Source organism: Oscarella lobularis, chromosome 6 (genome assembly GCF_947507565.1).
Source record: "Oscarella lobularis chromosome 6, ooOscLobu1.1, whole genome shotgun sequence".
NCBI classification, from domain to species: domain Eukaryota; kingdom Metazoa; phylum Porifera; class Homoscleromorpha; order Homosclerophorida; family Oscarellidae; genus Oscarella; species Oscarella lobularis.
The window spans coordinates 2,672,305-2,698,333 of record NC_089180.1 but is presented as its reverse complement, the minus strand read 5'-3'; the positions used below and the strand labels follow the sequence as shown (position 1 = coordinate 2,698,333).

The 26,029-nt window shown below is 47.4% G+C and overlaps 5 protein-coding genes, 5 long non-coding RNA genes and 3 pseudogenes across 12 annotated transcripts; 7 read left to right on the top strand and 6 right to left on the bottom strand.

Annotated features, from left to right (window-relative positions):
- Positions 1 to 1,844: 1,844 nt before the first annotated feature.
- LOC136187905 (lysine-specific demethylase 3A-like) lies at positions 1,845 to 6,890 on the bottom strand. Of its 3 annotated transcripts, none has more exons than XM_065975619.1 (27): positions 6,821 to 6,890; positions 6,357 to 6,760; positions 6,260 to 6,308; positions 6,128 to 6,210; positions 5,914 to 6,077; positions 5,340 to 5,860; positions 5,251 to 5,279; positions 5,018 to 5,130; positions 4,863 to 4,963; positions 4,697 to 4,798; positions 4,499 to 4,636; positions 4,313 to 4,441; positions 3,912 to 4,252; positions 3,781 to 3,856; positions 3,630 to 3,725; positions 3,524 to 3,570; positions 3,426 to 3,469; positions 3,294 to 3,368; positions 3,188 to 3,243; positions 3,023 to 3,117; positions 2,934 to 2,967; positions 2,787 to 2,869; positions 2,614 to 2,733; positions 2,437 to 2,556; positions 2,337 to 2,390; positions 2,107 to 2,187; positions 1,845 to 2,047 (listed from the first exon to the last, which is right to left on the bottom strand). In XM_065975619.1, exons 2-27 carry the CDS (start codon positions 6,729 to 6,731, stop codon positions 1,982 to 1,984), a joined length of 3,192 nt encoding a protein of 1,063 aa, XP_065831691.1. In that variant the 5' UTR covers positions 6,732 to 6,760; positions 6,821 to 6,890; the 3' UTR covers positions 1,845 to 1,981. The 3 variants fall into 3 exon arrangements, with proteins under 3 accessions (XP_065831691.1, XP_065831692.1, XP_065831693.1); XM_065975620.1 differs by having other exon boundaries at positions 4,313 to 4,426; XM_065975621.1 differs by lacking the exons at positions 5,914 to 6,077; positions 6,128 to 6,210; positions 6,260 to 6,308; positions 6,357 to 6,760; positions 6,821 to 6,890 and having other exon boundaries at positions 5,184 to 5,279; positions 5,340 to 5,369.
- Positions 6,891 to 8,213: 1,323 nt separating this feature from the next.
- LOC136188112 (uncharacterized) lies at positions 8,214 to 10,889 on the bottom strand. The gene is made up of 6 exons (XR_010670118.1): positions 10,773 to 10,889; positions 10,477 to 10,602; positions 10,311 to 10,415; positions 10,094 to 10,263; positions 8,349 to 8,504; positions 8,214 to 8,281 (listed from the first exon to the last, which is right to left on the bottom strand). It is a non-coding gene; the product is annotated as an uncharacterized lncRNA (long non-coding RNA).
- On the top strand, positions 8,688 to 9,824 carry LOC136188349 (Wilms tumor protein homolog). Its single transcript, XM_065976101.1, is given in 4 exon segments — positions 8,688 to 8,694; positions 8,864 to 9,094; positions 9,536 to 9,562; positions 9,565 to 9,824. Coding segments are annotated over 4 exon segments (525 nt in total).
- A 5-nt stretch (positions 10,890 to 10,894) lies between the features above and the next one.
- Positions 10,895 to 11,743, top strand: LOC136188111 (uncharacterized). The gene is made up of 3 exons (XR_010670117.1): positions 10,895 to 11,010; positions 11,062 to 11,316; positions 11,377 to 11,743. It is a non-coding gene; the product is annotated as an uncharacterized lncRNA (long non-coding RNA).
- Positions 11,430 to 13,261, bottom strand: LOC136188110 (ubiquitin carboxyl-terminal hydrolase isozyme L5-like; annotated as a pseudogene).
- LOC136188109 (set1/Ash2 histone methyltransferase complex subunit ASH2 pseudogene) lies at positions 13,055 to 14,446 on the top strand (annotated as a pseudogene).
- A 539-nt stretch (positions 14,447 to 14,985) lies between these two features.
- Positions 14,986 to 16,381, top strand: LOC136188524 (baculoviral IAP repeat-containing protein 7-B-like). Its single transcript, XM_065976256.1, has one exon. It carries the CDS (start codon positions 15,041 to 15,043, stop codon positions 16,271 to 16,273), a length of 1,233 nt encoding a protein of 410 aa, XP_065832328.1. The 5' UTR covers positions 14,986 to 15,040; the 3' UTR covers positions 16,274 to 16,381.
- LOC136188228 (dehydrodolichyl diphosphate synthase complex subunit DHDDS-like) lies at positions 16,303 to 17,561 on the bottom strand. Its single transcript, XM_065975951.1, is given in 6 exon segments — positions 16,303 to 16,524; positions 16,587 to 16,783; positions 16,841 to 16,939; positions 16,996 to 17,112; positions 17,171 to 17,275; positions 17,277 to 17,561. Coding segments are annotated over 6 exon segments (789 nt in total). The 5' UTR covers positions 17,462 to 17,561; the 3' UTR covers positions 16,303 to 16,438.
- A 26-nt stretch (positions 17,562 to 17,587) lies between these two features.
- Positions 17,588 to 18,467, top strand: LOC136188229 (uncharacterized). The gene is made up of 6 exons (XR_010670168.1): positions 17,588 to 17,708; positions 17,792 to 17,844; positions 17,907 to 17,937; positions 18,042 to 18,192; positions 18,231 to 18,317; positions 18,378 to 18,467. It is a non-coding gene; the product is annotated as an uncharacterized lncRNA (long non-coding RNA).
- Positions 18,468 to 19,410: 943 nt separating this feature from the next.
- LOC136188184 (bromodomain and WD repeat-containing protein 3-like) lies at positions 19,411 to 20,009 on the top strand. The gene is made up of 4 exons (XM_065975916.1): positions 19,411 to 19,455; positions 19,509 to 19,658; positions 19,708 to 19,817; positions 19,874 to 20,009. The coding sequence occupies exons 1-4, from the start codon at positions 19,426 to 19,428 to the stop codon at positions 20,007 to 20,009; spliced, it is 426 nt and encodes a 141-aa protein (XP_065831988.1). The 5' UTR covers positions 19,411 to 19,425.
- A 315-nt stretch (positions 20,010 to 20,324) lies between these two features.
- On the bottom strand, positions 20,325 to 21,003 carry LOC136187929 (uncharacterized). The gene is made up of 3 exons (XR_010670038.1): positions 20,720 to 21,003; positions 20,538 to 20,628; positions 20,325 to 20,479 (listed from the first exon to the last, which is right to left on the bottom strand). It is a non-coding gene; the product is annotated as an uncharacterized lncRNA (long non-coding RNA).
- LOC136187927 (uncharacterized) lies at positions 20,426 to 24,104 on the top strand (annotated as a pseudogene).
- LOC136187928 (uncharacterized) lies at positions 23,554 to 24,366 on the bottom strand. Its single transcript, XR_010670037.1, has 3 exons — positions 24,227 to 24,366; positions 23,767 to 24,021; positions 23,554 to 23,714 (listed from the first exon to the last, which is right to left on the bottom strand). It is a non-coding gene; the product is annotated as an uncharacterized lncRNA (long non-coding RNA).
- Positions 24,367 to 26,029: the final 1,663 nt, after the last annotated feature.

Genomic DNA, 26,029 nt, shown 5'->3' with positions numbered 1-26,029 from the left:
AGGTACTCAATATGTTTTCTGTTGTAGGTACTCAATGTGTTTTCTGTTGAAGTTACTGAATGTGTTTTCTGTTGTAGGTACTCAATGTGTTTTCTGTTTTAGGTACTCAATACGTTTTCTGTTGAAGGTACTGAATGTGTTTTCTTTTGAAGGTACTGAATGTGTTTTTGTTGAAGGTACTCAATGTGTTTTCTGTTGTAGGTACTCAATGTGTTTTCTGTTGAAGTTTCTGAATGTGTTTTCTGTTGTAGGTACTCAATGTGTTTTCTGTTGTAGGTACTCAATGTGTTTTCTTTTGAAGTTACTCAATATGTTTTCTGTTGTAGGTACTCAATGTGCTTTCTGTTGTAGGTACTCAATATGTTATCTGTTGAAGGTACTCAATATGTTTTCTGTTGAAGGTACTCAATATGTTTTTTGCTGAAGGCACTCGATGTGTTTTCTGTTGTAGGTACTCAATATGTTTTCTGTTGAAGGTACTCAATGTGTTTTCTGTTGTAGGTACTCAATGTGTTTTCTGTTGTAGGTGCTCAATGTGTTTTCTGTTGTAGGTACTCAATTTTTTTTCTGTTGTAGGTGCTCAATGTGTTTTCTGTTGTACGTACTCAATATTTTTTCTGTTTTATGTACTCAATATGTTTTCTGTTGTAGGTACTCAATGTTTTTTCTGTTGTAGGTACTGAATGTATTTTCTGTTTAAGGTACTCAATGTGTTTTCTTTTGTAGGTACTCAATATGTTTTCTGCTGCATTGTTGACATCTCCGTTTTGCAGATGATATCAGTAGATGACAGTCAGTTTTCCGGACCGTTTCCAGGTAATGCTCACCAGAGAATGTAAAGGAACTGTGCCTGTCGAGATAGGCAATGACCGTCATCGACGTGTTTTTCAGGACGCCTTTGTTCCTTTTGCAAAGCTGAACAAAGGCTGCATCACTGTTTACAGGGCAAACGTGAAGGCTGTCGAGAAGAGTAATTAAAGCATCAACGTCAGAAGTTGCAACATTAGCGTCAGTAGTGAATTTCTCAACAAGGGCTCCGACTTTCTTAAACTCTGCCTTTGCATTCCTGACAAATAAATTCAAAAAAAAAAGACGTTCTCATTGATGACAAAATTGATGAGGACAACGGTGGAATGCGGCGAGCCTCCTGCAGTTACTCGACTCTTCGAATTCCGCCTCGATCCTGCTTAGGATCAATCCTACGAGGTCCTGGGTACGTCTACACTTTAATTAAACACGAGTCGATTCGCTGTGCTAGCGTCGATCTATCTATCTTATAAACAGTTCCACCGATCCCGTCCGAATCCTCTCTCATCGCGGCAATCGTTGGTGTTCTCGGCATACGAAGTCACTTTTGCTCGGCCGAACGGTGCGATTCCTGCTCGAAAGAGCTAATAACGGTGTTTACTTCCGAATCTCCCGTGTATTCAAGATGATCTTTGGTAGGAGGCAATATAGGCAACTGATTGGCAATCTTTCTGGAGCAAACAGGCGCGATAGCCCCCCTGATCGACTGCAATTGATTTTTCATCTCGGTGGGCGAAAGTGAGGACATCCAATAAGATGCGAATTGCTATGTCTCAGGCTTTGCAATTGCGCGATTACGAGGATATGCTGAATCCTGCAGACGTTTACTCCCTACTGGCTTTGACTAGTGGCGGAAACAAAGCGTTCGAAACGTGCTCAAAGGTGAGCTATAGGCGCGACTCGCAGAAGGCGGTTCTACGTTTTCTATAGGCTTTCATTCGCCTGCATGGAATCGATCGAAGAGATTGCATCGGAGGACAGAGAAGCTAATTGTCATTTGTTTTGTGTCAAATCTAGCGTGCGTTAGACAGTCAAAGTACACACAAAATGAAACCATGATGAAACAGTGTAAGAACCGCACGGGCAAAACAGCCCTCGCAGAAAAAAATCAAAGGCAATTACTGTAGTAATCCATTTAAAGAAGAAAAATAGCGCGCCAATGCTTATTATCTATCTAGTCTTCAGCAGACCTTAGGGCACCCACTGCATCTTTTACCGAATGAAAAATAATATTCTTGGCCTAAAAGAAGTACATTCTAGTTGGGGACCCCCAGAAAGTTCCTCGACGCTAAGATAAACCTGTAATTTGTCTTCGTGATTGGCATGAGTTTCCGGTAACTTCCGGAATTCGTTTGTCAATTTTACACAGTGAACAAGATGCTATCAAAGAAAAACTATCAATTATCTGAACTTCCATACGGAATGTGAGTATGTGTGTGTGTCTAATAGTCCATTCATACTAATTAATGCTATTGGCACTTCAAAGTCTGCGTAAACGAAAATGCACTCCTATTCTATTCGTTGCCTACCTCGGGTGACACGAAGTCTTCCGCTATTTTAATGCAGCTGTGTAAGTTGCGGACCTAGGCAATAACGGAAGCGTAATGTCGACGTATATTTATTTCTCACCTGGTGTGGAGCTCCTGCTGGAATGAACACGGCATCCCCAAGGCACTGCAAAATAGCCCACCCTTTCACTCCATACTCAGTTAGCAGACGTTTCCGCAGCGTAGTGTCCAAATAAAAAATCTAATTTTAGTGAACGTTTTTTGCTGTTGGCGAGTGTGACTCTAGGCAGATACCTACCTGGTCATGAATTGGATCGTGCCTGTCCTCTATTTCTCTGCCTTCTTCCTCGGCGACCGTTCTAAGCAGGTGCCGGATTTTGTCCGCGTCTTCCGCCGCGTAGACGTGCCACAGTGCTCCCTATGTTACGCATGTCAAATTTCGTCGATGAATACCAGTCTGAGTTCTTATACCGTTTTACACGACGAATCTTCTTTCATTCTCTTTCTCGTCAGAGAATCGCATTCGTCTATGGCCGCTTGCGCTGCTATCATTTCTGTAGAAAGAAGGACGAACGTTTTTCTCACATAATCAACCACAACAAGGACTAGATCGCGTGCCTTCTTCGCATCGACGGGCTTCATCTTCGTCATCCTAAAAGTGAGTCCCAGTGAAAGATGCGTTTTGCTTCAAAGGATCACAAACTCACGGAATAAGGCGTCCCCACATAAACCAAAACATTCACAGCATCGGACATATCCAAGTGAAGATTCGTTGTTCCTTCTGAAGGATAAGCCGCAGAACCTATGAAGAATAAGACGGAGTAGCGTTCTAGATTCACTACAATGTCCTTTAGCTAGTGTTTAAAATTTACCATAGGCGTTGTACATTTTCGGACCCATGTCAGGTTTACCAAGGACGTCGGGCAGCCTGAACAAAATGCTGAGTACACTGTCTTATACGCGAGCCAGTTTGCTGACCTTGCTGCGAGATTGAGCCTCCCATTTCTTTGGGTGTAATCCCGCAAGGGAAGACTTTCCATCAAGTCCTTGAATCTAGAGATTGCAATATAGAAGTGACGTTCAGCTCAGCTGCAGACGCCACGTGTGTACCTGTCAGGCATGATTTCTGAGAAATCATCTCCAGTAGGCCAATCCTGGCACGAAGGAAACTCATAAACACCTATTTATTTCTAAATTTTTCGTTTTACCTTCAACTTCAAAAGCATGGGCTCCCCGTACATGTCTCGCAATCGCACTAGGCAAGAAAAAATTTGCCTGGCAAAAGAACAGGGAGCAAACTCGCCAGATACCGACCTGAAACCAAGTCGAATCCATCCCAAAACTGTCCAACACGTACGCCTTTAATCAGCGCTCCAATTCGACAATCCACCATGTCAGCCGTTTCACTCCCTAACAAATATAAGAGAACTGTGCAACGTAGGAAAGCAAAGCAGGCATCGCTCACCAAACTGACGTCCAAACGCTTCTGGAGTCCAAAGGTTCGGCGACAGCTGTTCATTCACCTTGGCTACCATCACAGGCTAGAAGAAAAAGAACGTGAAAAAGCGCGCACGTGCTCTCGTCCCGTGCGCCTACCTGCCCGAGAAGCCAACAGTGCTGAAAAGCAACGAGATTATTCGGATGAGCGGAATTTTCGAGCACAAGGAGCCGACCCTCGCACAGCCACCGATGCGGCACGTCAACGGGCAAGACGGGGAACTCCGCGTAGGCCAAAGGAACGGACGCCGGCATCGGTAGATTTAGCTGCGGCACTTCGCGATCATCGTCATCAGCCCCAGCGGTAACAGGACTGCCGTCTCGCGTTGGCATCGCGGCAGGAGACGCGCGCTCTGCCGCTTCGCAAATGCAGGGCGTTTTCGTGGAGATCGAGAGGCGACGGCGGATGCGGCGGACTTCGCGGTCCATATCAATGAGCACTAAGACGTAGAGTGAAAATATAAACACGTCGCGATTGCTTATCACCAAAGGAGGAATACCTGTTTTGGGAAATATCTGCGCTGTACGAAGACTCTCCGCCAGGTGGTTTACATGGGGATTCCTGCATTGACTTGACCATCCCTTCAAGTGGCTTGTTTTCCCTTTTGTTCCCTCTGCGCATTGGCAATCCGATTAGAGAGAGAGAGAGAGAGAGAGAGAAAAAACGAACGGTTATTGATACTCACGTGCTTTCGATTTCCAGCAGTCCGGGCAGACGACGAACCCGCACGACTCGCAGAACCAATGAAAATTAAATATCGTCGTCGCGCAGACGTCGCACAATTCGCGAGCGCCGTCGACGAATCGCTTCCAAGCAACCGCGCCTAAAGAAAAAGAAAAAAAGATAGAACGCTTTTCTCCTGTACCAGTTCAAAAATGGTCACCACTGCCCAATTGACTCGACTCCCTCTCGTCTTCAACGATGTCGCAGAATGCTGGCAAGACGTGTGACAGAATATAACGCGCCGTCTCGTTGTCGACTTTGTCTTCGGGGACAAAAACCGTGACTATTTAATTAAGCAAAAACTTTTTTCTAGAAGTAACTCGTACTTCTGAGCTGATGTGTGTACGGGGCTAGATCGGTCTTCGTCGCCACATCCGCGTTCAAAAACCCGACGGGAACTATTTTCCCGTCCTTGTCCTGTTTGATCCTAAAAAACAGTCCGTCACGCGCACGTTCGATTATCTATCGTCGCCTAGTTCACCTTCGAAAGTGAAGAAAGCGACACAAATTTGAAGAGCGTCCGCCTTTTCTGATGGCCTTATCGCAGTCGATGCAGCGATGATTACACTGCCCCAACTGGGAACAGACGGCGTTCTACAAGAAGACCGCATTGCAAACCACAAAAAATCCAGGGGACCTGTCACTACGCAATGAGTGGTCTTGCGGTCTGTGAAGGCGGGGATTGCATAGGACATTGGGGAGCCTTCAATTTACCTGAATTTTCCCCACGACGCGCCTCTTGTCTATACATAACAAGAGAGACAACATTACCGCATCAAACAGGCAATTCCAATTAGGCGTACTTCGTCTCGTTAATGGTTCCTGGGGGCGGGATCTCCGAAGTCTTTTCGTCGCTGGTACTTCCCGGTCCTCTCCTTCTGAATTCCTTCTCCGTCGGCTAACGGACGCGACGACGTCGTCGGTGTTCGCTGGCTCAATAACTGCTGTTGGCATTGCAATTGTTGTTGGAGTTTCAATTGCCTTTGGCATCTCAATTGCCTTTTGGGTTTCGACTGCCGTTGTTGCCATATCATCGTCGGCGTTCTCACTGACACTGCGCTCCTTCGACTGCTTACTCACTCTGTCGTCATCGTCAGCCGTTCCAGTCGACACGAAAGACGGCGGTTTCTCCGTACGGAGCGGCGGCAGCGAGGGACGTCTCGCAGGCTTCTTCTTCATCGACGCATTAACCAAGGAGTCGCCTCTTTTCCTGCTATGAGGATGGACGAGCAGAGAACGAGGTTGCGTCCGTATGCCAGGAAACGGCATGATCTTGTGGGCCGCGAAAGAGGGGCCAGCGGACGGAGAAGTTCCAACGGGGTACCTAGAGACAACACTTTTGCGTAGAAACAAGCGTGTGCACGCACGTGTGCTTACGAAGAAACTGGAGAAGCGTAAGTGTAGTCTGGTGACAGTTGCAATGGCGATGGCGGCGGCGGCGGCGGCGGCAGTGCAGAAACTGCGCGGCCCGGAAGTATGAAACGGCTGGTGCCGTCTTCGTTATCGAGGTCCGGCCGAGGTATCGCCTTTTTAGCTTCAACCTTGCAAACGGACGATTGTACCCATAAAAACACGAGGTCGACCTGCTTACGTAAGTTTCACGGATTCTATGGCACTTCCGTTTAACTATTTCATCAACACTTTCCGCGTTAACAAACGAAACAAAGCCAATGTCTAGAGCCGTAGCAGTCAACAAAGCCAACAATTTAAACAGCACACCCACCTCGCCTTTTTCGTGTGACGTTATCGCGCTTAATTATTATCTCAGTTACCTATGAATAATCATGGTAATCCGCCCCCTCCCTGTTCCTGTAGCAAACCTCTCCGAAATTCCAAAAGTATCTCCAAATATCTTCCCTTGTCAAATGGTCCTGCAGTCCGCTGATAAATATTTTTTTCGTTCGTCCGGAGAACGGCGTTTGCGACCCAAACGGGGATGACTGGGGCGGCGGCGGCGGCGGCGGCGGCGGCGGCGGCAGCGGAGGCGGCGGAAAAACTGGCCATAGCGGAAGAGTGGTGGGCGGCAAAGCGTAGAGTCGACATAACTGCGGGTGCATGTTGCCATCTTGTGTGGACGTTGGAGATCGAGGCACCATCTCTCCTCCTGATCCCCCTTGATACATGGCCACTCCGCCGTAGAAACTTTTGCCGAAATTCTTTGCCTGTTGCTTCTCCACTGGCTTGGCCCACGACATTGACAGAAGGCTACTGTCAAATTCCTCGCCTAATGACGTCACGAATGCATTTGGAAAGCCTAGCGTATAGCTGTACATCTCTAGTTTACCTCTGTTGACTTATGAAGACCTCCTGGGAGCAGCAGGCACACGATCGAAAAGCAATGGCGTGAACGTACGGGACTCTTCTCCCCAGGGAATTCGACTCGAGATTCTGTTACGCGAAACGCTGCAATTTTAAAAGCTGCCAAATTCTTTATTCCCCTTAAATCAGAAGGCAGCGAGTTCCATAATTTCTGCGCACGATAGGCCGTCGATCTTTTCCAAGCCTCAGTTCGAGGCCTATCAACGCAAACACCAGATGACGATAACCTAGTGCCATGATTAGAGTTTGAAATCGCCCTAAAAAAAGCGCCCAATCAAAGGGGAAGACGCTGAAAATAAGGCTCGATGAGCAAATTGGCCAAGCTGAGAGCAGTGCCGGGACGAATAGGATCGCAGACGATACTTTGAAAAAAGATGTTTCAAGCCACGAGGAAAACGAGCGAGAATCGCGACAAGATGTCGTCCTCGCCGCTCGAAGCAACATCGCGAACACGAAGAAATGGCGACAGAACGACAGAAGAACTACGGACGTCATTCATCGAGCGTCTTAGCTGCTCAATCGAGGTAAACAAAGATCTCGTTGGAATTCTTCGCAGTTTCTGACGTTTCTGGCTGTAGCGTCGATTCTGTATGTGCCTCCGTTTGTTAGTGTGAATTGGTTCGTAACCGTTACGTCGTGTATTGTTTCACTGGCGATTTCTATCTGGCCCGTTGACGACTACACTACAGCATCACTGTTGGCTGTGTCGACAAATTTCCAGTCGATTCTGACGTTGCCGCACGGAACTTTGAAGCCTTCAAACCTCATCTTCATTTCTCGAATATTCGTCAGCATCAGATACGACTTTCCATCTGTGCCTTGTACAAGAGACAATAACTGTGACGATGACGTAGACTCAAAGACGGATATGACGGCGTTCGTTGGATCAACACCTGTCGTTGGTTTCTTTGTGCACGGTACGGAAGTGCACGTGCCGTCACTCGTACAATAACGGCACTCGGCGTGACTTCCGCTGCAAAACAAATTCGGATAATCGCAAGCGTCCTGATTCGTATAACACTGACGACTCGACGGATAATATGTGGGTAGACAATTTGAATCGTCACAGTATGTTCCACTGACACACGGATTCGTTGCCACCATGTGCACATCGCATTCGCTGGTGAAGTCTGTTCCACTGCACGTTCCTGCGTTGCACGTGTCGTCTCTAGTGCACGAATTTCCGTCGTTGCAAGTCTGCGTCGGATAGTTTGTCCATGAGGTAGGAGATGAATCGATGTTGCAGTATTGACACTGATTGCTCGGATTAACTGCGTTGTTGTCGTAGCAAACGCCGCTTATTAAGTTCTCTTATTAATTAATTAATTAATTTATAAATAAGAGCGTTCATAAGTACAAGAAGTTTCGTTTCGTGACTGCCAAGCAATGTCACCATTTGGGGAACAATTCCACAATCAACAATCATCTAAAAATTAATTAGTATTAATTTATACTAATTAATTAATTGAAAATTCGTGTGAGACTTGATTTACTTGTACTCTCTCTTCTGTGCTATCAGTGAGAAAAGCAGACCTCGTGATCTCTTCCTTTGTTTTTGAACGACTTGATTTGAGAATTTTCTTTCGTCATCGAATTTACGCAGTAGCCGCGATGGTGTCCTCTGCGCCGGGCTGTTGGTCGTGTATACGCTGTAGCAAACAGATGACGTAGTGTAGTGTTTCCTACCTATAATCTTCCTCTGGTCGCTTGATAGGGGCAAAAAAGCTCGAATGTAAGCGTCTATTAAATCGATGTGTTTTTTCGGATTGTGAAAGAAAAAACGCTTTATTCGCGCCGAAAATCGCCTTTTTTGGGGCACCGTTTTGGGCCATATGTCGCGCATGCGCTTTACAAAGTAAGGGTTTTCTTATGTGACGTCACAATACGTAGCGTGACGAACAGACATACAGACAGACAGACAGACACTTCCGGCCCTAAGATCACGTGTGAGAGAGCCTCCCTCCGCGGGCTCCACCCGTACAACTCTGGTGGCCGACATTCGGGAAAGCCGGCGGCGGACGGGGTTCGTCGTCGTCGACGAAGAAGAAGAACCACGAGGCGAATAAGCCGTTCGTTTGCGAGTATCAGGGCTGTGACAAGCGCTACTACAAGCTCTCGCACTTGCAGATGCACATGCGGAAGCACACCGGCGAGAAGCCCTATTCGTGCGATCATCCCGGGTGCGGCAAGCGATTTTCGAGATCCGATCAACTTCAACGTCACAGTCGAAAACACACAGGTATAAGGAGGGAGGGAGGGAAAGGGGCTCCACTAGGGCTAGGCCTACACATGTATATATATATATATACATATACTGTATATATATATACGCACACTCTACTCGTACATATGATATGGAACGTCAAAAGAAACTCTTATTTATTAATAACACAGTCATATTGTATAGACACCCCTTTAGCATATATAGAGACTGATTTAGTTTATATGTATATATACAGAAAGAGAGAAAGGACACTTTGTTAAATACCATACATACATTGTTGTATAGGAGAAGGAGTTGGTGGTTTAATAAATGAATAGCCATAAGTATGTATACAGACTATTAGCTAACGTGGTCCTCCTACCACTAACTCCGGGAGTAGTTATCCATATATGAACGTGTATGCACGCATCTACTAAGTACATAAATACATACCTAACTATTCTAAATCTTTCCTAGGTATCAAACCGTTTTCATGCGAGGTGTGCAAGCCCGAAGCGACCACCTGAAAACGCACATGCGAGCGCACACGGGCGAGAAACCGTACGCGTGCACGTGGCCGGGCTGCGTCAAGCGTTTCACGCGCTCTGACGAGCTCGTTCGACACAAGGCGATGCACGAGCGCAACATGTGCAAAAGTCAAGGAACGGCGGCCGCCGGCGTTCTACCCGCCGTCGCCCCAGCAACCACGCAGATGGGCATGGTGGGAGGAACGCCTACAAGCAATCCTCTAATTCAACCTCAGTAGCGCGCGCGTTGCTTAGCAACGTCAGCAACGCGCGCGCTACTTCACCGTGTTTGGCATCAATCGAATGTGACACGTGACATATACGAGGGGAGCAAGCAACGTTACAAAATAAGCTTTCAGGGAGAGGGGAGGCGTTACCGGGGGTAAATCTATTACTATCTATTGATTTCTGTCTCTAATCTCACAAACTCTTTCCGTCGGCCGTCGCCGATAAGCGGCGACGGAACCCAGGGCGCGATCCACGTCAAATACCAACGCGTTCCCAATACCTGCATCAAGTTCTTTCGATATGATCCCGAATCGTATTTGAAATCGTTCTCATTGTACTATCTATCGTTCGTTCAACTGAAAACGAGCTCGATCGTGTACTGGTGAGATAGACGCGATGAATTGCTCGATGAATTGCTGCGGCGGAAGACAAGAAATCCCGGCGGAATGCCTATAGAAACAAATGCACTTCATTCATTCAAAAATACAAAGGCTCACCCTAATGACGTCAGAACCGGTTTTCGACGACAAATCGCTCATTCTCAACTCTGTTCCATCAGCAGCGGCAGCACTCTTATTGATTTCCAAACGATGAGATGGACCCTTTAATTAAAAAATAATTCATAATGGAAATACTGTAACGGTTTTTTTTTTCTTTGCCAACCTGCCACATCATGGACCCGGACGCTTTCGCCTTGAGATGAACGTGGACTGGCGTCCCTTGGCCAACGTGAACGTGTAGAGGCGATCGCGATCGTTCGTCACCCATGCGAGTTGTCATGTCTCTCCTCTGTAAACAAAGACCGAGAAATGCATACAAGCGACTCTTTTCTTGTCGGTAGTCGCTCCGATGTGCGTAACGAAAAACGATGAATTCGCCATTTTTGGCAGGTTTAGGCTGATTTCGAAGGACGTTTCTCCACAAGAGGCCCCACTTGCGCAAAAAATTCGATCGTTTACCTATTCAAGGTCGAATCTTTCGTTCTGACTGCTGTCTCCCGCGCTGTGGCAACAACAGTCGCGTAGAAGAGCGTCGTCAAGTCAAACTCAGAGACGTGTGCGACATCGACAATGCGCACGCTCGACAAGTCGCGATGGTAACGTCGTTTACAAGCGATTCATTTATCGCCCACGATACTTTATAGGGCGCAGGAGAATCGTCGGTCAGCGATCAGAAAACTCGGAAAGGACACTGTGTGTAAGTGAAAAGAGCAACCGAGTGAAATGTCGCCTATTTTTCGCTGTGTAGTTACACCAAAGGAAATCAGGAGCCTCGTTCGAAGATATCTGGCGATAGATCCGTCGGGCATTCCCCTACAAGATGCGTTCGACATGTCCGAGTTCTGCCTACCCCGTCTTCTCCATGGATTCGTATCCCTTTATGCGTCGAAACCGCCAGAGAACGAAGAAACGTCGATCGAAGACCGTCGTCTGCACAGAGACCAATATATCAGGCTCATGTCACTTCTGAGTCCGAGAACTCTTGAATCAGACAAACTTCAGAGTGAGATACATAGTAATAAGCAGATTTTAATTAACTTACGTGTTGCCTATTTTTATGCAGAGTTCTTTCTCGTGTGTGACGTAGACGGTGACGGAAAATTGTTTGAAAATGATCTCTATTCTACGTTTCGGATGATTTATGGTGAACAGAGTCGAGCACCAGCGAACAATTGAACGAAATTATACATGGACTACTGGCAACAAAGGCGGTTTCTCTCTTGGACTTCACCTTTTCAATAGACTAAAATAAAAAAATCATCTACTGTAGTAGCCCCTTCTTCGATAAGCCAAAGCGTATACAGTACATACCTTTTTCATTAGGGGAACGAGTTCCTTTTTCTGTGCAAGGATCTTTAGCAGTTCCATAATCAGTGGAACGTAATTGTGTTTACGTCTGATATTTTCAATCTACAAAGACAAAGGAGTAGCGCGATGACGTGTAGTGACACGCAGATTTTCACCTGATATCTTTGTACTTTTTCCGCCTCCACTTCCAGCTTCAGCTTGGCTCCTGAAATCTGCTCCTCGATGCGCTCAAGGCTCTTTCTCAATTCGGCACAACGAGGATCTTCTCCCTTGGCCATGACATCTAACTGGAAAAAATAAAATTTCCCTCATTAAATGATGACTTTATTTAATTATTTAAGTGATCACATCTTGAAGTATCTTTGCCTTATCTTCCTCCAGTTTTTGAGCTAGTTTTGCGTACAGCATGCGTTGATCAGACACAATAGCCATCAAATTGAAATGAATCTCATTCGCTTTGAAACTAATCGAACAGAAACAATCAATTCTTTCAATCGATCAGCTAAGAAGACTTACCTTTCAATGCGTTTTTGGAGGACTTCCCTGCAAAGACTAAACCAACTGCGTTCACTAATGCTTCCATGGTCAATAGGCCCTTCTTTCAGTCCATCTAATTCATAGAGACGGCCGTCAATGGGAAGATAGCTGACAAAATGAAAAGCGTCATCCTTGTCTTTAACTGACGGATCAAACTCAAACGTCTGCTGCCTGTATTATTCGAAAAAAAGATAACTCTAAGAGCACGTGGACCCATTCAAAATTGAGTTGCATTGCCTGGCAAAGCTGTTGTGCACTTCTCGAATTTCGGAAGAATTCGTTAGAGACAGGCCCTTCAGCTAGAGAAAAAAAAAACGCCATATGGATGTAACTCCTATTATTATTAGTTTACAGATGGATCCATTGATGAAGTAAATTCTTTAAATCTCGTCAGATTCTGACCCAAATCGACGTCAGGATGATTGCAGTTGAGAAGAACGCTTAGAATCGCTTGGGTAGCACACGCATTCATAATAACCTACGCAATTATATATATATATAAAATCCGTTGATCGATTTTATGCAGTGCAGCATGCCTGTTTTCCGTTTTTCTTGAATCGGAGACGAGCGTTCCGGACACTTTTTCATCGGGTCTCCATTTGAATAGGAAGACGAGTCCGTGAACTGGTCTGCAAGCGAAATCTACAACTATTGCACAGTTGGAGTTGGTTCTACGTACTCCAATTTCTCGAATTCTCCTTCCTCCAGCGACCGCATTTCCTCGACTTGCACTCCACTCACTCCTATCGAGCGATGTGCCAATTTTTCATTGCCTAGCGTAAGCTTTACTCACCGAATCCCCTGATGAGTTCCGAAAAAACGCCAGGATCGCTCTCGATCAAGCACCAATTGCCCGAAGACATCGCGAAGAAAATGTTATACGGGAAGTGGGAAAGTTCCCGGGGCAAAAGCACAAAACTGCGTTTTTCATCCCGTCCTCGTCTCGAAATGGAGTCTATGGACGTCGCAGGCAACGCAGGCAAACATCCGCTATCGGAGGCGCCACTATCAAACACTCGTCAGCAAAATCTCGACGATTCTCAATCGAACGACGCACATGATGAAGAAGCAAAAGAAAGAGAACTAACAGGAACAAAAGAGAGAGATGAATCGAGCATACAGATTCTTTCTTCGCCTCAGTCAATGAACGATCAAGCGCCAGTGCCACCGAAACCAGCACCAGAACCTCCATCAGCTGATGCAACATCTCGATCCCTAAGCAACACCACTACAGCGTCAGCAATAGCTCCAGCACCAGCACCAGCACCAGCACCAGCACCAGCAGAAAAAAGACGCGCACCAACGCGAAAAAAAGGTGAAGGAGCCGGAAAGCGACGTGGCGGCTCACTCGAGGGAGGAGCAGCCGGCGGCGGCGGCGGCAGCCAATCGTCGTCCTCGAAGCGAACTAGAGGCGACGTGTCGACGGTGTCGGCGCAAAAATTGCCGGCACACGGCTTTCCCCTCGAGCATCCGTTCAACAATCGATACGCGCTCGCCGAATTGGATCCCCACGTGGAAGACGATCTTGAGACGTACGTCGGCAAGGCGGTGCCGGCTCGACTCTATGGACGCGTCTTGCCGGAATCCGTGATGCTGTCGATGAACGATCGAGCGTCGCAGTTGAAGATGTCCGACGATCGAATGAGCGTGAACGGCGAGAGCGACGCACGGCGTGCGACGAGGCGCTTGGTATTTCGAAGTCGTCATCAAGGAGATGGGTCCCGATGCTCGCAGGCGTACGGAAATCTTCAGGCGCCGCTGGGCTACGATAAGTTTGGGTATTCGTGGCGGAGTAAGAGGGGAACGCGATTTCATCAGAGTTGCGGGCGACGTGCTCGGCTTCTTTATCTATCTTCCAAAACGGTCGGCGGACGAGCGTCCAATCTTGCCGCTCACTCACAAGGACGACGCACTGATCAAGTTCAAAAATTTTCTCTATTTCGAACGAAAGGATTGGGTCGAGAAGGCGGTGAAAGCGCTCAAACCGTTACCCGGTAGTCGCATCGAATGTTTCAAGAACGGCGTATCGCAGGGCGTGGCTTGGGAGGACATTTTCGACGGGACTTATTACCCGGCCGTTTCGCTCTACAAGAACGTCGCCGTGTCCGTCAATTTCGGCCCGTCGCTCATCTGTCCGCCGAGAGGCCTAAACGACTATCAGCCGATGAGCGACGTCGTTCTGAAAGCGTGCATTGAACAGACTATGGCTGATAATATGGAGTTCGAAGAGGAGGCGAGTCAGGGAGGGCCTCTGTATCAGCCGCCCGTGTCGCGTTCGAGAACTTAAAACTGCATCAGATTAAAAACATGTGTATTCTAATTTTTATACCAATAAATTGCATGAAAAAAGGGATAGCAACATAGTGAAGGTCATCGATCGATCGATCATACCTGCACTTGAAATCAGATGATTTTTTTTCAGAACCGCGTAGTACGTTCTCGTGGCATTAGAGAGACAAGAGCAGATACGGAAGAGACCGTCAGCTGACAGAAAGAATTTCGTCTATTTCACACTACACGTGGCTTGTTCCCGGCCCGGACTAGATTTCGATGGCGATGGCCGACTATTCTCACGAAAAGGAAAGACTGCGGTCTTTTCGACATTGGCCGAGCAAATCTCCACTAAAGCCGGACGATCTGGCGAAGGAGGGCTTTTACTACACTGGGATCCGCGACCAAGGGCGTTGTTTTGCTTGCAAGCGACTCTTCGAAATGTGTCGTCCAGGATAAGATATGCAGAGAAAGCACGCAGAAGCGTCACCCGAGTGCCCTATCGTTCGATCTCGATCCAACATGGCGGCGGCTAAAGGGGGCGATGTCGATGTCGATGATATGAGCAGCGAAGCTGGTCGACTGGCGACATTTCGGAAGAAATCGTTCAAATGGCCGCGCGACTGCCCGATAAAACCCGTCGAACTAGCGAAAGCCGGATTCTACTTCACGGGCCAAGGGATATGGTCGAATGCCATGTGTGCCACGTTCAGTTGAAGCTGTGGAAACCCGGAGATACGGCCGAAGGGGAGCACAGATTCTATTCTCCGCTCTGTCCCATCGTCGCTGCCAAGGCCGATACGAAGCAGCCAAAACACCCACCTCCTCTGGGAAGGACCCCACAACGCCGCCCTGCGTCACCTCTCCCTGAACGAAAGCCCTATTTAGAGAAAGAGCGATTGCGTCTTCTCACGTTCGAAAAATGGCCTCGCAGCATTCCCGTTTCGCCTCACGACTTGGCCGAAGCCGGCTTTTATTACACGGGACGAAGGGATGCCGTTCGCTGCTTCAACTGCCACGTCTACGTCGAGCAGTGGATGCCCGGCGACGTGCCCGTCGAAGAGCACGTAAAGCATTCGCCTAATTGCCAGTTTGCTCAATCAGTCTTGCATCAGAAGGAAAGGGCAGCGGGACCGCTTGTCGTTCGAAATGCGAGCGCCGAAAAGTCGACGAATTATGCGGAGAGATTGGCGACCTTTCAGAACTGGCCTCCGCGGAGTCCCATTTCGGCTGAATCGCTCGCCGAGGCGGGGTTCTGCTACATGGGCGAAGGCGATCGGGTTCGATGCGCGACGTGCGGCGGCGGACTTCGAGGCTGGGAGCGGGGAGACGAGGCGTGGGGCGAGCATCTGCGACACTTTCCAGCGTGCAAGTTCGTCATGGAACACTTTGGTCTCGATACGGCGGCGCAGGACGAACCGTGGCATGAGCCCAAGCAGCAAAGACCCCCAGAGCAGGAGTCACCTGAACCTTTGGATTACATTGCAAAGGCAATTGAAATGGGCTTCACTCGCAATCTAGCAGAGAGGATTTATCGTAAAGGACACAAGAACTTCACTGAGTTCCTTGAAGTGTTGATCCAGGTGGCGACGTCTGAAGCACCACCTAATAATTCACCTATTCCTTCTGCACCCCCTCCCGAGAGTATGAATATAGACGACGAGATGGCGCAGGTGAGGGAGAGTCGCCTCTGCAAGATATGCATGGAAAGGCAGGCCGACGTTCTCTTTCTTCCTTGTGCGCAAATTCTTTGCTGCCACGTTTGCGCAGAGACAGTGCGTGAATGCCCCATCTGCCGATCTCCGATAGAATCAAGAATCAGATCCTATTTTGCCCAATCCTAATCACCATCATAGATAAGTGCCTAAGAAGAGTATTTTTAATTAAGGACACAATTTAGGCTTCACGTTTTTGTTGGATGATCAATAAAAAAATACTCAATTCGCTGTTCATGATTTATTTTGTACTCGGCTATGAGTGAATCTACACTGTGCAGTACTGTTGACTTGCTATCTTCGGCGGCAGCCCGCACACACTGCATGTCCGACTCGTGCAAGAGTTTCTCTCTTTCTGCAAAATGAGACGACCGCATCTCCTAGATGAGAAAAAACCCATGGAATACAGCGATGTCCGATTGTGAGAGAGAGAGAGACAGACCTCTATACTGCGATAATCTCTTTGGTATTGCAAGATGGCCTGAAACAGATGCCAAATTGAAAACGTCAAGAAACGAGAGACAGGAATAGGACGACTGCCAGAGAAGGAAGTCGCTTAGCCAAACTTCTTCCGACGTCCGTATGAGGAGATCTGGGTCAGACGAGTCCGTCGTGTAGAAGCATTTTTCGGATACGTCTCTTTAGAACAAACGAATTCAATGCATAATATGTCAATGGGCGGATGATCCGGCTCACGTTGGATACAGGCCTTCTTCTACTCCCCAAGCGACCTGCTTCGCCGCCTGGGTCATTTCATAGCGGGATGTATAGGCAATGCAAATATTCAGAAAACCTCTACGAGAAAACGATTCACCGCAAACGTCCAAGGTACGATCGTCGTATCTATTGACCTCTTGTTGTTTCTAGACAAGACGACTGCCTTGGCAATGGTCTTTTGCACGTCGACAGGTAAGAGTTCCACATCACCAAGAATTCGAATGCAAACTTTGTGCTTTTGTATCAATTCTCTAGACACAAAGAAAAAGTCTCGTAGCACGTGAGACCTTCGAATGAAGATTTTCTCACTCTTCCTCAATCAGTCGAGAGAAGCTCTTCTTCGCCAATTCCATGAGACCGTCGACCTCGTCCTTTGACCTCTTAAAGTTCTCTATGCTCAATGCGTAGACTGACCTCGAGGCACCACCATTCCAAAGTCTAAAGGCCAACCTCAGCCAATTTTTCGAATCCCATCGCGTGGCCGTCGCTGACGTGAGAAAAGTTCATTTTTCTCGCGTATCGTCGATTTCCGTCCATGATGAGTGCGACGCGTTTCGGTGTGGGACCTTGTTTGAGGATGCTCGAGCTGAATCGGCGCATGAAGCCGGCTGGACGTCGTTCCTCGGGACCGGCCTTTCGGTCTAAGATGTCGCGCACCGTCGGGCCCGACTTCCACAGCCAATCGACGAGGAACGACGAGTTTTTTTAGGGGGAGGGATCAGCCACTATCGACCTCGCTCGTGACGTCACGTTAGGTGAACCTCTCAAGGAGAAAACACCGAGTCTACGGCCGCCGCGCCGCGCTCTCGGACGGCGTCCGACAATCGCAAGGCCTCAGTGGAGAAAGGCGAGCACTCCTGCAAGCCGTAGCCGCCGTAAATGCGGCTGCATCGCGTCGCGCGACCGCACTAAAATTCCCTAACCCTGCAGATCTCTACTTCCTGATAGCCAAATCGACTGGCCCGTGCACCGAGGCGGCCAAGGCAAGCGCCGCATCTCACGCTTCGTTTCGCCGCCTCGTTGACGCCCATTTTCTCTTTGCTAGGCACTCAATCGCCGAGCTGACGACCCACGGAGTAAGTCTACGCCTCCGATTCCTTTGAATTTCCCACTTTTCTGCCTCTGCGACGCGTGCACTAATTGTTAATTGGCGTTTGTTTATTTATTTATTTATTGATAGAACTCTGACTCTGACTTCCGGCATATTGGTGCTGATCATTTATTTCGGATTGTTGAGAGAGAAGCATTGCTGGTGGACGAAGTGGTCATTTCTAGTGTAGATGGCCTCTCAAGTTTCTTGGGGGCCGGAAGGCAGTCGTTGCTCAGACAAGGTTAGTCGGAATCAATGGGTGCAGTACCACTAGTTAAGATATGAACCCGAAGGCTGTGGGCTCCTCGTTGGAATGTGCTGCTTCAAAGAGAATACCGTTTTTTGGTCGCCAAGTTTTGAATCGAGGTAAAAGTATTTTTAGATGGTCTGTCTTTTGACTTTTTTTCATTGCACCTCGCGGTTTAGGTCACGTCCTTGCTGGTCAAAAGTGGAGTGGAAGCGCGAATCGAAGAAACATAATGACGGAGGATTTTTATAAAGAAATAGTACTGGTGAGCGATGGGCGACTTTTTTAATTTGAGTCGCCAGCCTCAAAAAATGCTCACTCCTTTCGAGTCCCAAACAGTATTAGTTTTCGAAATTTCTCTAATTCTTTTAATACCTAATGTATTTTATAGATGCCTTGTGAGTATCTGTCTCTTAATGACATGACCAAGTGGATAACAAGTACGCAATAACAGGGTTCTGCCGAGAATTTTTTCAGTGTGGGAATAAGATATAGTACGAGATTTTAAATGGTCTGAGACAATTTTAAAAATCGTCACAGACGATTTTAAAATCTTGTCCAGGGTTCTGCCCACGTGGGTCGGCATGGGTCGGCCCCGACCCTCACTCGCCTATCGCCGACCCATACACTACTAAAACGTTATGCCGTTTGCCTTCTCCCTATGCCTTTGCCTTGTCCCTATTCCTTTTGCCTTCTCCTATGTCCTTTGCCTTCTCCCTATGCCTTTCCTTCTCCCTATGCCTTTTGCCTTCTCCGTATGCCTTTGCCTTCTCCGTATGCCTTTGCCTTCTTCCCGTTCAAACGTTCAAGATTTTAAAAGGGTTTTAAATATGGTCCAAGACAGTTTTGAAAATGGTCCAAGACAATTTTGCCTTAGACGATTCATAAAAGTGTCTTGGACAATTTTCCAGACCTTCTTCCCACACTGAAAAATTCTCGGCAGGACCCTGCTTGTCTTAGACGATTTTTAAAATTATCTTAGACGATTTTCAAAAATTGTCTTCGGTTGGCCAATATCTTTTAATTTACAGGAGAGAAGAGTTAGCTAGCCCCCTGTAACTTCGCTGTAGTTTGTTACAGGAGAGACCCGTTGGCTAACCCCTGTAATTTCGCTGTAGTTTATTACAGGAGAGACCCGGATTGAACTTGAACGTTGATTTTTCTGCCTCATTTGCCACTTGGCATCGAAAAATTCTTGGCCATTTGGCTCCTGTATATTGCTTGCTGATGGATCGGACAGGCAGACGCATTTTTACTGTGAAAAACGTCCTAGATCATTTGCTATATCATAATTAATATACATATTCTAGTGTGCTGATGATAACCTGGTGAAGATTTGGTCATCAACGGACGGCCGTCTATTGATGACGCTACGGGGTCACCAGTCAGTGATCGCTGATATATCTGATATATCTGTCAATGACGAGAACACCCTACTGGCTAGTGGAGGACTTGACAAAGTAAGAAGAAAGAATAATGTGACTGTCTCGATTCATTGCTTTGAAACAGACAGTTCGGGTGTGGGATCTAAAGAATGGAAGCCCAGTAGCCGTACTCCACGGCCACACAGGTGGAATTACATCGGTTGAATTTTGCCCAACGCCTATCGACGAAGCAAAGTAATACACACATATGAGACTTGGTATTGATTTTGTTGTATGAGACCGTCTGTTAGATGCCTGATATGGACGGGAAAAGACGGCGGCGCTCTTTGCATCTGGCATTGGGATTCGTTGACCAACGAATTTGGGTACGGGAAGAATTGCTGTCACTGCTCGCGTCTCTTCTGCGTCATTGCTTTGTTTGTTTGAAGATTGTCAATGACACCATTAAGGCGATGGGAGCGTTTTATGAAAATATAAATATGCAGAACTTGAACTTACATCAGTTCCTCTATTTATTTTCGCGGAAGGATATGCTCTTCTGGCTCAGAGACTGATATTGAACAGGTCGTTTCCCAAACTCGGCGGCTTGATTATCCAAGGCGGATTCATCAACGATAAATACAGCGACTTTGAACTCGCTCCAGAAAGCAGCGGCTCTGACTCCGACGCCGCCGGACGCGACGACGTCATCGAGACGACGTCATCGAGTCGACATCAACGATTCATTCGAAATAGCGGTTGCGGTCGAGGCGGCGGAATGACGGCGCGCGCGTGGAACGGGCGACGATCGCTGCCTCTCGTTCTCGTCTTCCGTTCACTCTTCGTCTTCCGGCTCGGCGGCCGCGGCGGCGCGAACACGCCGAATGACTAAAACGCGGCGTCTAGTTTCTGCAAAACTGTAGAGTCCCTTATTTCCCGCAATATTTCCCGCTACGTAGCCTATACACTGCGTACCTTGCGCAGAAGTACGCACTCGGCAATCCGGGCTCGATCGACAACGCGGGCTTCCAGAAGCATTCTCGCAGCCCTCGCAGCCCCATATCGCCTATAGATTGCCGAAAAACGCTCGATGATGACCTCCGGTGACGAAGCACCCGAAGTAAGCGTTCACGCACTCCCAAACCCGCCTGACGAACCTTCATCTCCTTCGTCGAACAGTGCCCCCTCTGCATGGAGCCATTGGAGATAGACGACATCAATTTCTATCCGTGCACGTGCGGTTATCAAGTTAGTCCTTCGAAAATTGAAAGGAGAAGGGGCAAAAGCGCGTTTTCAGGTGTGCAGATTTTGCTGGCATCACGAACGAGAACGGATTGTGCCCGGCATGTCGAAGAGTAAAATATTATTCAAATATTCCTTAGCTGATTCATCAATTAATTACAATGATTTAGCTTTATCCCGAGAATCCCGCTGAATACATTCCCTTGACAACTGAACGGTATTCTGACGTCATAGCATGCGCATCTTCGCGCGATGGCACAACTTTTTTAGAGTTCAAAAATCTCGAAAGCAATGGAGTCAGGAAAAGAAACGGCAGACGGTCGAAAATCGAAAACATTTGGAGGGCGTGAGAGTCATTCGACTGAATTTGGTCTTCATTATCGGTCTTCCGCCGCGCGTGGCCGATCCGGACGTGCTGAAGCGGTACGAATATTGCGGAAAATTTGGAAAAATTCGAAACATCACAGTTAATTCGACGGAATACCCACCACCACAAGTAGGGCCACAAGAATTATCTTTTGATTTATTGCAATTGTCTGATGTAAGGGCCCAAGTCTAAATGCATATGACGCAAGAAAGGAGGTAAGATGGAAGAATTGGACGTTTTTAAATAGATTCTAGTTGAATTATACTATAGGATGCTGCTAAAGCGATTAAAGCAATTAATGATACATTTATCAACGGTTATCATTTAAGAGTGTCGTTTGGAACGTCGAAATATTGCTCTAATTTTCTAAAGTGTCGACCCTGTTTTAAGCACGTGAGACAACCTGCAGCGTTCAAAAACAATCGTGTATTTATGACGTTCATATTTCTGCGTATAGGATTGCATGTTTCTTCACGAACTAGGAGATGACGAGGCGAGTTTCACCAAAAAAGAAATACAGAAGGGGTGGGTATCATGACAGGAGTAGAAGTCTTCTTCTTATCTTAGCGTCACGGACTGTATTTGTATTTAGTAAGCACGTTGCATTCGAAGCAGTGGCTCTCGCTCATTTAGCCGGCTCAAACAAGTAAGCATCTCTATATCTATATGTATCTATATTAGTATTTCCCCTTAGGCCTCGCGAACTGGTAACGATATCTTTTTTTTGATTTGCCTTGGTTTTTTTATATTTCTACCTCTCTAGACGGGAAACCCCGCCTTACAGTCCAACGCGCGCAAGATCAAGCGGTAGATATAGACGCATTGTAACGTCACGCAACGATCTATTTTGAATTTTTTTCTGCATACTGTACACAGTGAACCCGTCGTAGAAACAAAGCCAGACGAAATGACGTCAAATATCAAAGCGAAGCGGGAATCTCCTCATGCCAAAGAGCCAACGGAAACGCACGAGAATCCTCTAATAGAGCCCTTGAATATGCATCAAATATTTAACGATATGGCTCGCTTATCCATGGCATTTAATCTCAATGCGTATCCGCACCCCGTTTCAATGGGCAGCAGTGCTGGAACGCTGGGAAGTTTGACGGCGACAGCCCATCAAGGACACGTGGCACAGCGGAGCGTCTGGCAGGAAGGCGCATCCGAAGAGGAAGAAGAAGAGAAATTGCTCAGAGAAGCGATGAATAGCGCTATCGTTGACACTGGAGTTGAATTGCCAGAAGCGTTGCGGAAGAAAAGTGATATAGAAGGTGGGAGCTTCCCTTTAGGAAATTTCCTTTGTAGTAGTCTCGTATTATTATTATTAGAGAGCAGCGGCTCAAGTAAAGAGCCTGGAAGGTCTGTATTGAGCACGTAGTATAGATAGGCATTAATTAATATGCATGTATATAGCGTGGGGAGTGGGAGGCCTCTTGGAGAAAGTTGGGCTCCGTCTACTCAATCCGAATGGCCTCTCCTCGACGAGGAGACGACCAATGAGGACGATTTGGGTTGGGACGAGTCACGAGAATTTTATGACCTATTTTGTCAATAAATATTTTTAGAATTTGAGGTCAAATCGAGGCAGTTGGAGAAGATTATGGACGAGGAATTGCGCGAGGTGGCTCAGCAGCTCGACAGTGACGCCGAAAAGAGCGCCAATGAGGCCTTATCACCCGACGGGCAGGATTTAGAGACTACCGATTCCCTTTACTGGCTCCAAGAGAAACAGTCGGAAACCAAGGGAGAAAGTTCTGTGAATGCAGACGGTAATCGGCAAAAAGGATTGTTGCCGAATGTGAATATCAATTTCGCAAGTAAAGTCTGGTCGAAAAGTGTGTACAGTGGTCTTCATAACTTGATGTCTTGCAGACAGTGTACGACCTCAACACGTCGCCGTAACGTCGGCAAACAGCGATGTTTTCGTCACTCAATCTTCGCGAATGCCCCAAGGACTGCTTATGCAAGGTGAGCAACACCAAATCCCTATTATAAGACGTTTACGTACCGTAGAAAGATTATAAGACCTGGCCGATTTCGTTTCTCATATATTTCCTCTATGTAGGCTCCCCTCCACCTCCTCCACCTCCTCCTCTTCCGCCGCCGACGTCTCGTTCTGTTCCTTTGGGCGCGATGCCCGGTCTTCCAGCGCAGCAGTACGTCTGGACAGAATTCACGTCGACCCAGCCGTTCTACGTCCGACCGGCGGAGGTTCAGGTAGACCCGCGTAACGTCATAGCGCTCCTCGACGATGACCATTTCTATCTAAGCAGATTATTCCGGCGTATACGAATCCTCAAAACGACGCTCCCCCACCGCCCCCTCCTCCTCTTCCACCCCAAATGCCAATGGGCTATCCACTCTACGGACCGCTGCTGGCTCCCTTTCCCTGTCTACCTCCGCCTGTCCCGTTTTCCGTTCATCTCGTGGCTCGACCGTCGCCGGCGTTTCGCGGGCATTTCGCGGGCATTTCGCGGGCCGCCCGGTATTGCGATTGGAAGAGTGCCCCAGCGCGCCCCGCCTGCGTCAAATCGACGGACAACCTTCGGAGGACGCATAAGGATATGCACGCAGGCATATCAAAAAGGTACGTACTTTGTGAGGGAACGCGCGAACGGCACGAAGCCGAACGCGTTGTAGACGATCTCTTTGATCGACGCAGATAGAACGGGCCCTTGTATCCCAACTGACGGCAGAAGAGGCGAGCGCTGATTGAGTTCCAAATCCAATTATAGTTGCAAATTACTCCCTAGCTGCCATTGTGAAAAACTTCGACAATTCCGGCGTAATCGAAAGACGATCCGGTAAGTCGAACCGTTGTTAGAGGCAGGACTACGACGTCGTCAGTTGCTATTAATACTTTAGTTTAAGAAACAATAGCTAATGTTGTCGGAACGTATGGTATTAAGACCTATAATACAATACACCGCGTGTAAGAGGATCTTGGAAAGAGGCTAACGTACTGTACCAGCACTTTTGGCTGCACCAGCCGGAGGAGTGACGTTGTGAGGAACAACTATCTTATGTGTAGCTACAGACCTATAGCAATACGTACCACAAACGGCTCCGGCTGATTCTTGCGCTGTACACCGTTTTTCATGCCATCCATCGAAAGCGCAGTCTTCTACGCGTTTCTCTGCTCCGGAGCATCTCACATTATTCATCCACGAAGGTTGATTGCCACGTCCGTAATAGCTCTTGGTTAAAGCTAGACAATAGGGATAAGAAACGCGCGCGTGACCTATTGTAACGTCATAATACATGCGTGACTCGGCACGCCCCCCTCCACGTCCGTTTGAACTCTCTTAAGTAATTCCCCGATTTCTCGAAATCCAAAAGCTCGAGAGCAAGTGAATAATTTTGGCAAGGTTGCAAAATGTCTTTTCAACATTCTCGAAACGATGATGTCCTATAGACGATTTCGACCCGTTTCTCTACAGCACCCCATCACCGTGACTTTGTGCAATTGTTATGATCGTTCTAGAGGTTTTCAGAACCCCAAAGTTCATTCAAATTGTTGACAATATACCTCAAAGTGCAACTGTATTGCCCAAAATCATTACTGGTTTCTAACCGTCAAAATCGAGACGATTTTCTGCTAAGCACCTCTATTGGCAAATTGCAAAATTGCCTTTAATCTGGTGATTAGGAATGACAGACGATCTTGGGCAGGACAGTTGCACTTTGACGTTTATAGTCTAATATTGGAATAGACTTTGGGGATCTAAAATCCTTTCAAACAATCATAACAATTGCACAAAGTCGCGTGCTGAAGAGAAACGGGCCAAAATCGTCGTAAGCAGCCTCGTTTGATAAAAACGACAAAAGGAAATTAATTCGTAGTCTGTTCCAAACCTTGCCAAAATATTAGAAGGCTCTGCAGCTTTCAGATTTGGAGATATCGATAATTACCGTATAGCGCAAAATATTCGCGGGAGAAAACTTTCGCGAATTTGCCTAGAAATGAACTTCGCGAAGAAAACTTTCGCGATCGTCAGGGCCCTACTTATGACGTGTGTGAAAATCTAAAATTTCGCGGGGAAAAAACTTTCGCGAAGGGAAAAAAATCGCGAAATTCGCGAAAGTTTTCTCCCGCGAATATTTTGCGCTATACGGTATTTGACAGAGGTCCAAGCTGGTGAAGGGGCGTGGCGTGTCACGCATCATGCGTCACAATGTACACGCGTTTCTTATCCCTATTGTCTAGTATCCCTGGTCAAACATGTAGGACATACGTGGGTTTTTACCCATAGGCAAACTATCTTCTAGCGCGCGTTAGATGCTCTTCTCTGCGAATAACGAACTCCCCGTACAACTCGGTGGTCGGCTCATTAATTGTTTATCCGGGGTGTTTGCGAGTGCTCGAACTGTGCACACGCACGATTTCCGACCCAGATCAACTAGACGATGTGTAAGCGATGGAAGACACGTGAGTCCTCGTTTCGAAACGTCGAATTTTCGCAAATTATTAGGGTTGGCGATAAGCGATCGGCTTCATCAATAATCAAAAAACGTACGTTATCCAAGGAGAAGCCACCTGTTGATGTCACGTGGTCAACAAGTCTACCAGGAGTTGTAATGAGTATATCGACTCCTCTGGATTCAGTCGGCATTTCTTGTTCTTTAGTAAACGTTTGTTGTCCCGTTGTCAAGCCAATTTGAACGCTCATTCCACGTGAATACGTATCGAATACTTGCTTGACTTGATCAGCGAGATTTTGGGTTGGTAGTACAATGAGAGCGCGTAGACGACGCACCACCACGCGGTTTAGCACGTGGAGAAGCGGTAGAACGTATATAGGCGAGGGTTTTTCCGCTGCCTGTCGGCGCTGATACGCACACGTCTCGAGGACGGTAT

What these genes read in the sequence shown, in the direction of transcription:
- LOC136187905 (XM_065975619.1), bottom strand. Translation starts at nt 6,731, where the DNA reads ATGTCGTGGGCCAAGCCAGTGGAGAAGCAACAGGCAAAGAATTTCGGC. An exon ending in TACGCTTCTCCAGTTTCTTC is followed by an intron (nt 5,861 to 5,913) that starts GTAAGCACACGT and finishes TGTTGTCTCTAG; the next exon opens with GTACCCCGTTGGAACTTCTC. An exon ending in AGCCCGTCGATGCGAAGAAG is followed by an intron (nt 2,870 to 2,933) that starts GCACGCGATCTA and finishes TTCTTTCTACAG; the next exon opens with AAATGATAGCAGCGCAAGCG.
- LOC136188524 (XM_065976256.1), top strand. Translation starts at nt 15,041, where the DNA reads ATGGCCGCGCGACTGCCCGATAAAACCCGTCGAACTAGCGAAAGCCGG.
- LOC136188184 (XM_065975916.1), top strand. Translation starts at nt 19,426, where the DNA reads ATGGATCGGACAGGCAGACGCATTTTTACT. An exon ending in CAGGCAGACGCATTTTTACT is followed by an intron (nt 19,456 to 19,508) that starts GTGAAAAACGTC and finishes TACATATTCTAG; the next exon opens with TGTGCTGATGATAACCTGGT. An exon ending in ACGCCTATCGACGAAGCAAA is followed by an intron (nt 19,818 to 19,873) that starts GTAATACACACA and finishes ACCGTCTGTTAG; the next exon opens with ATGCCTGATATGGACGGGAA.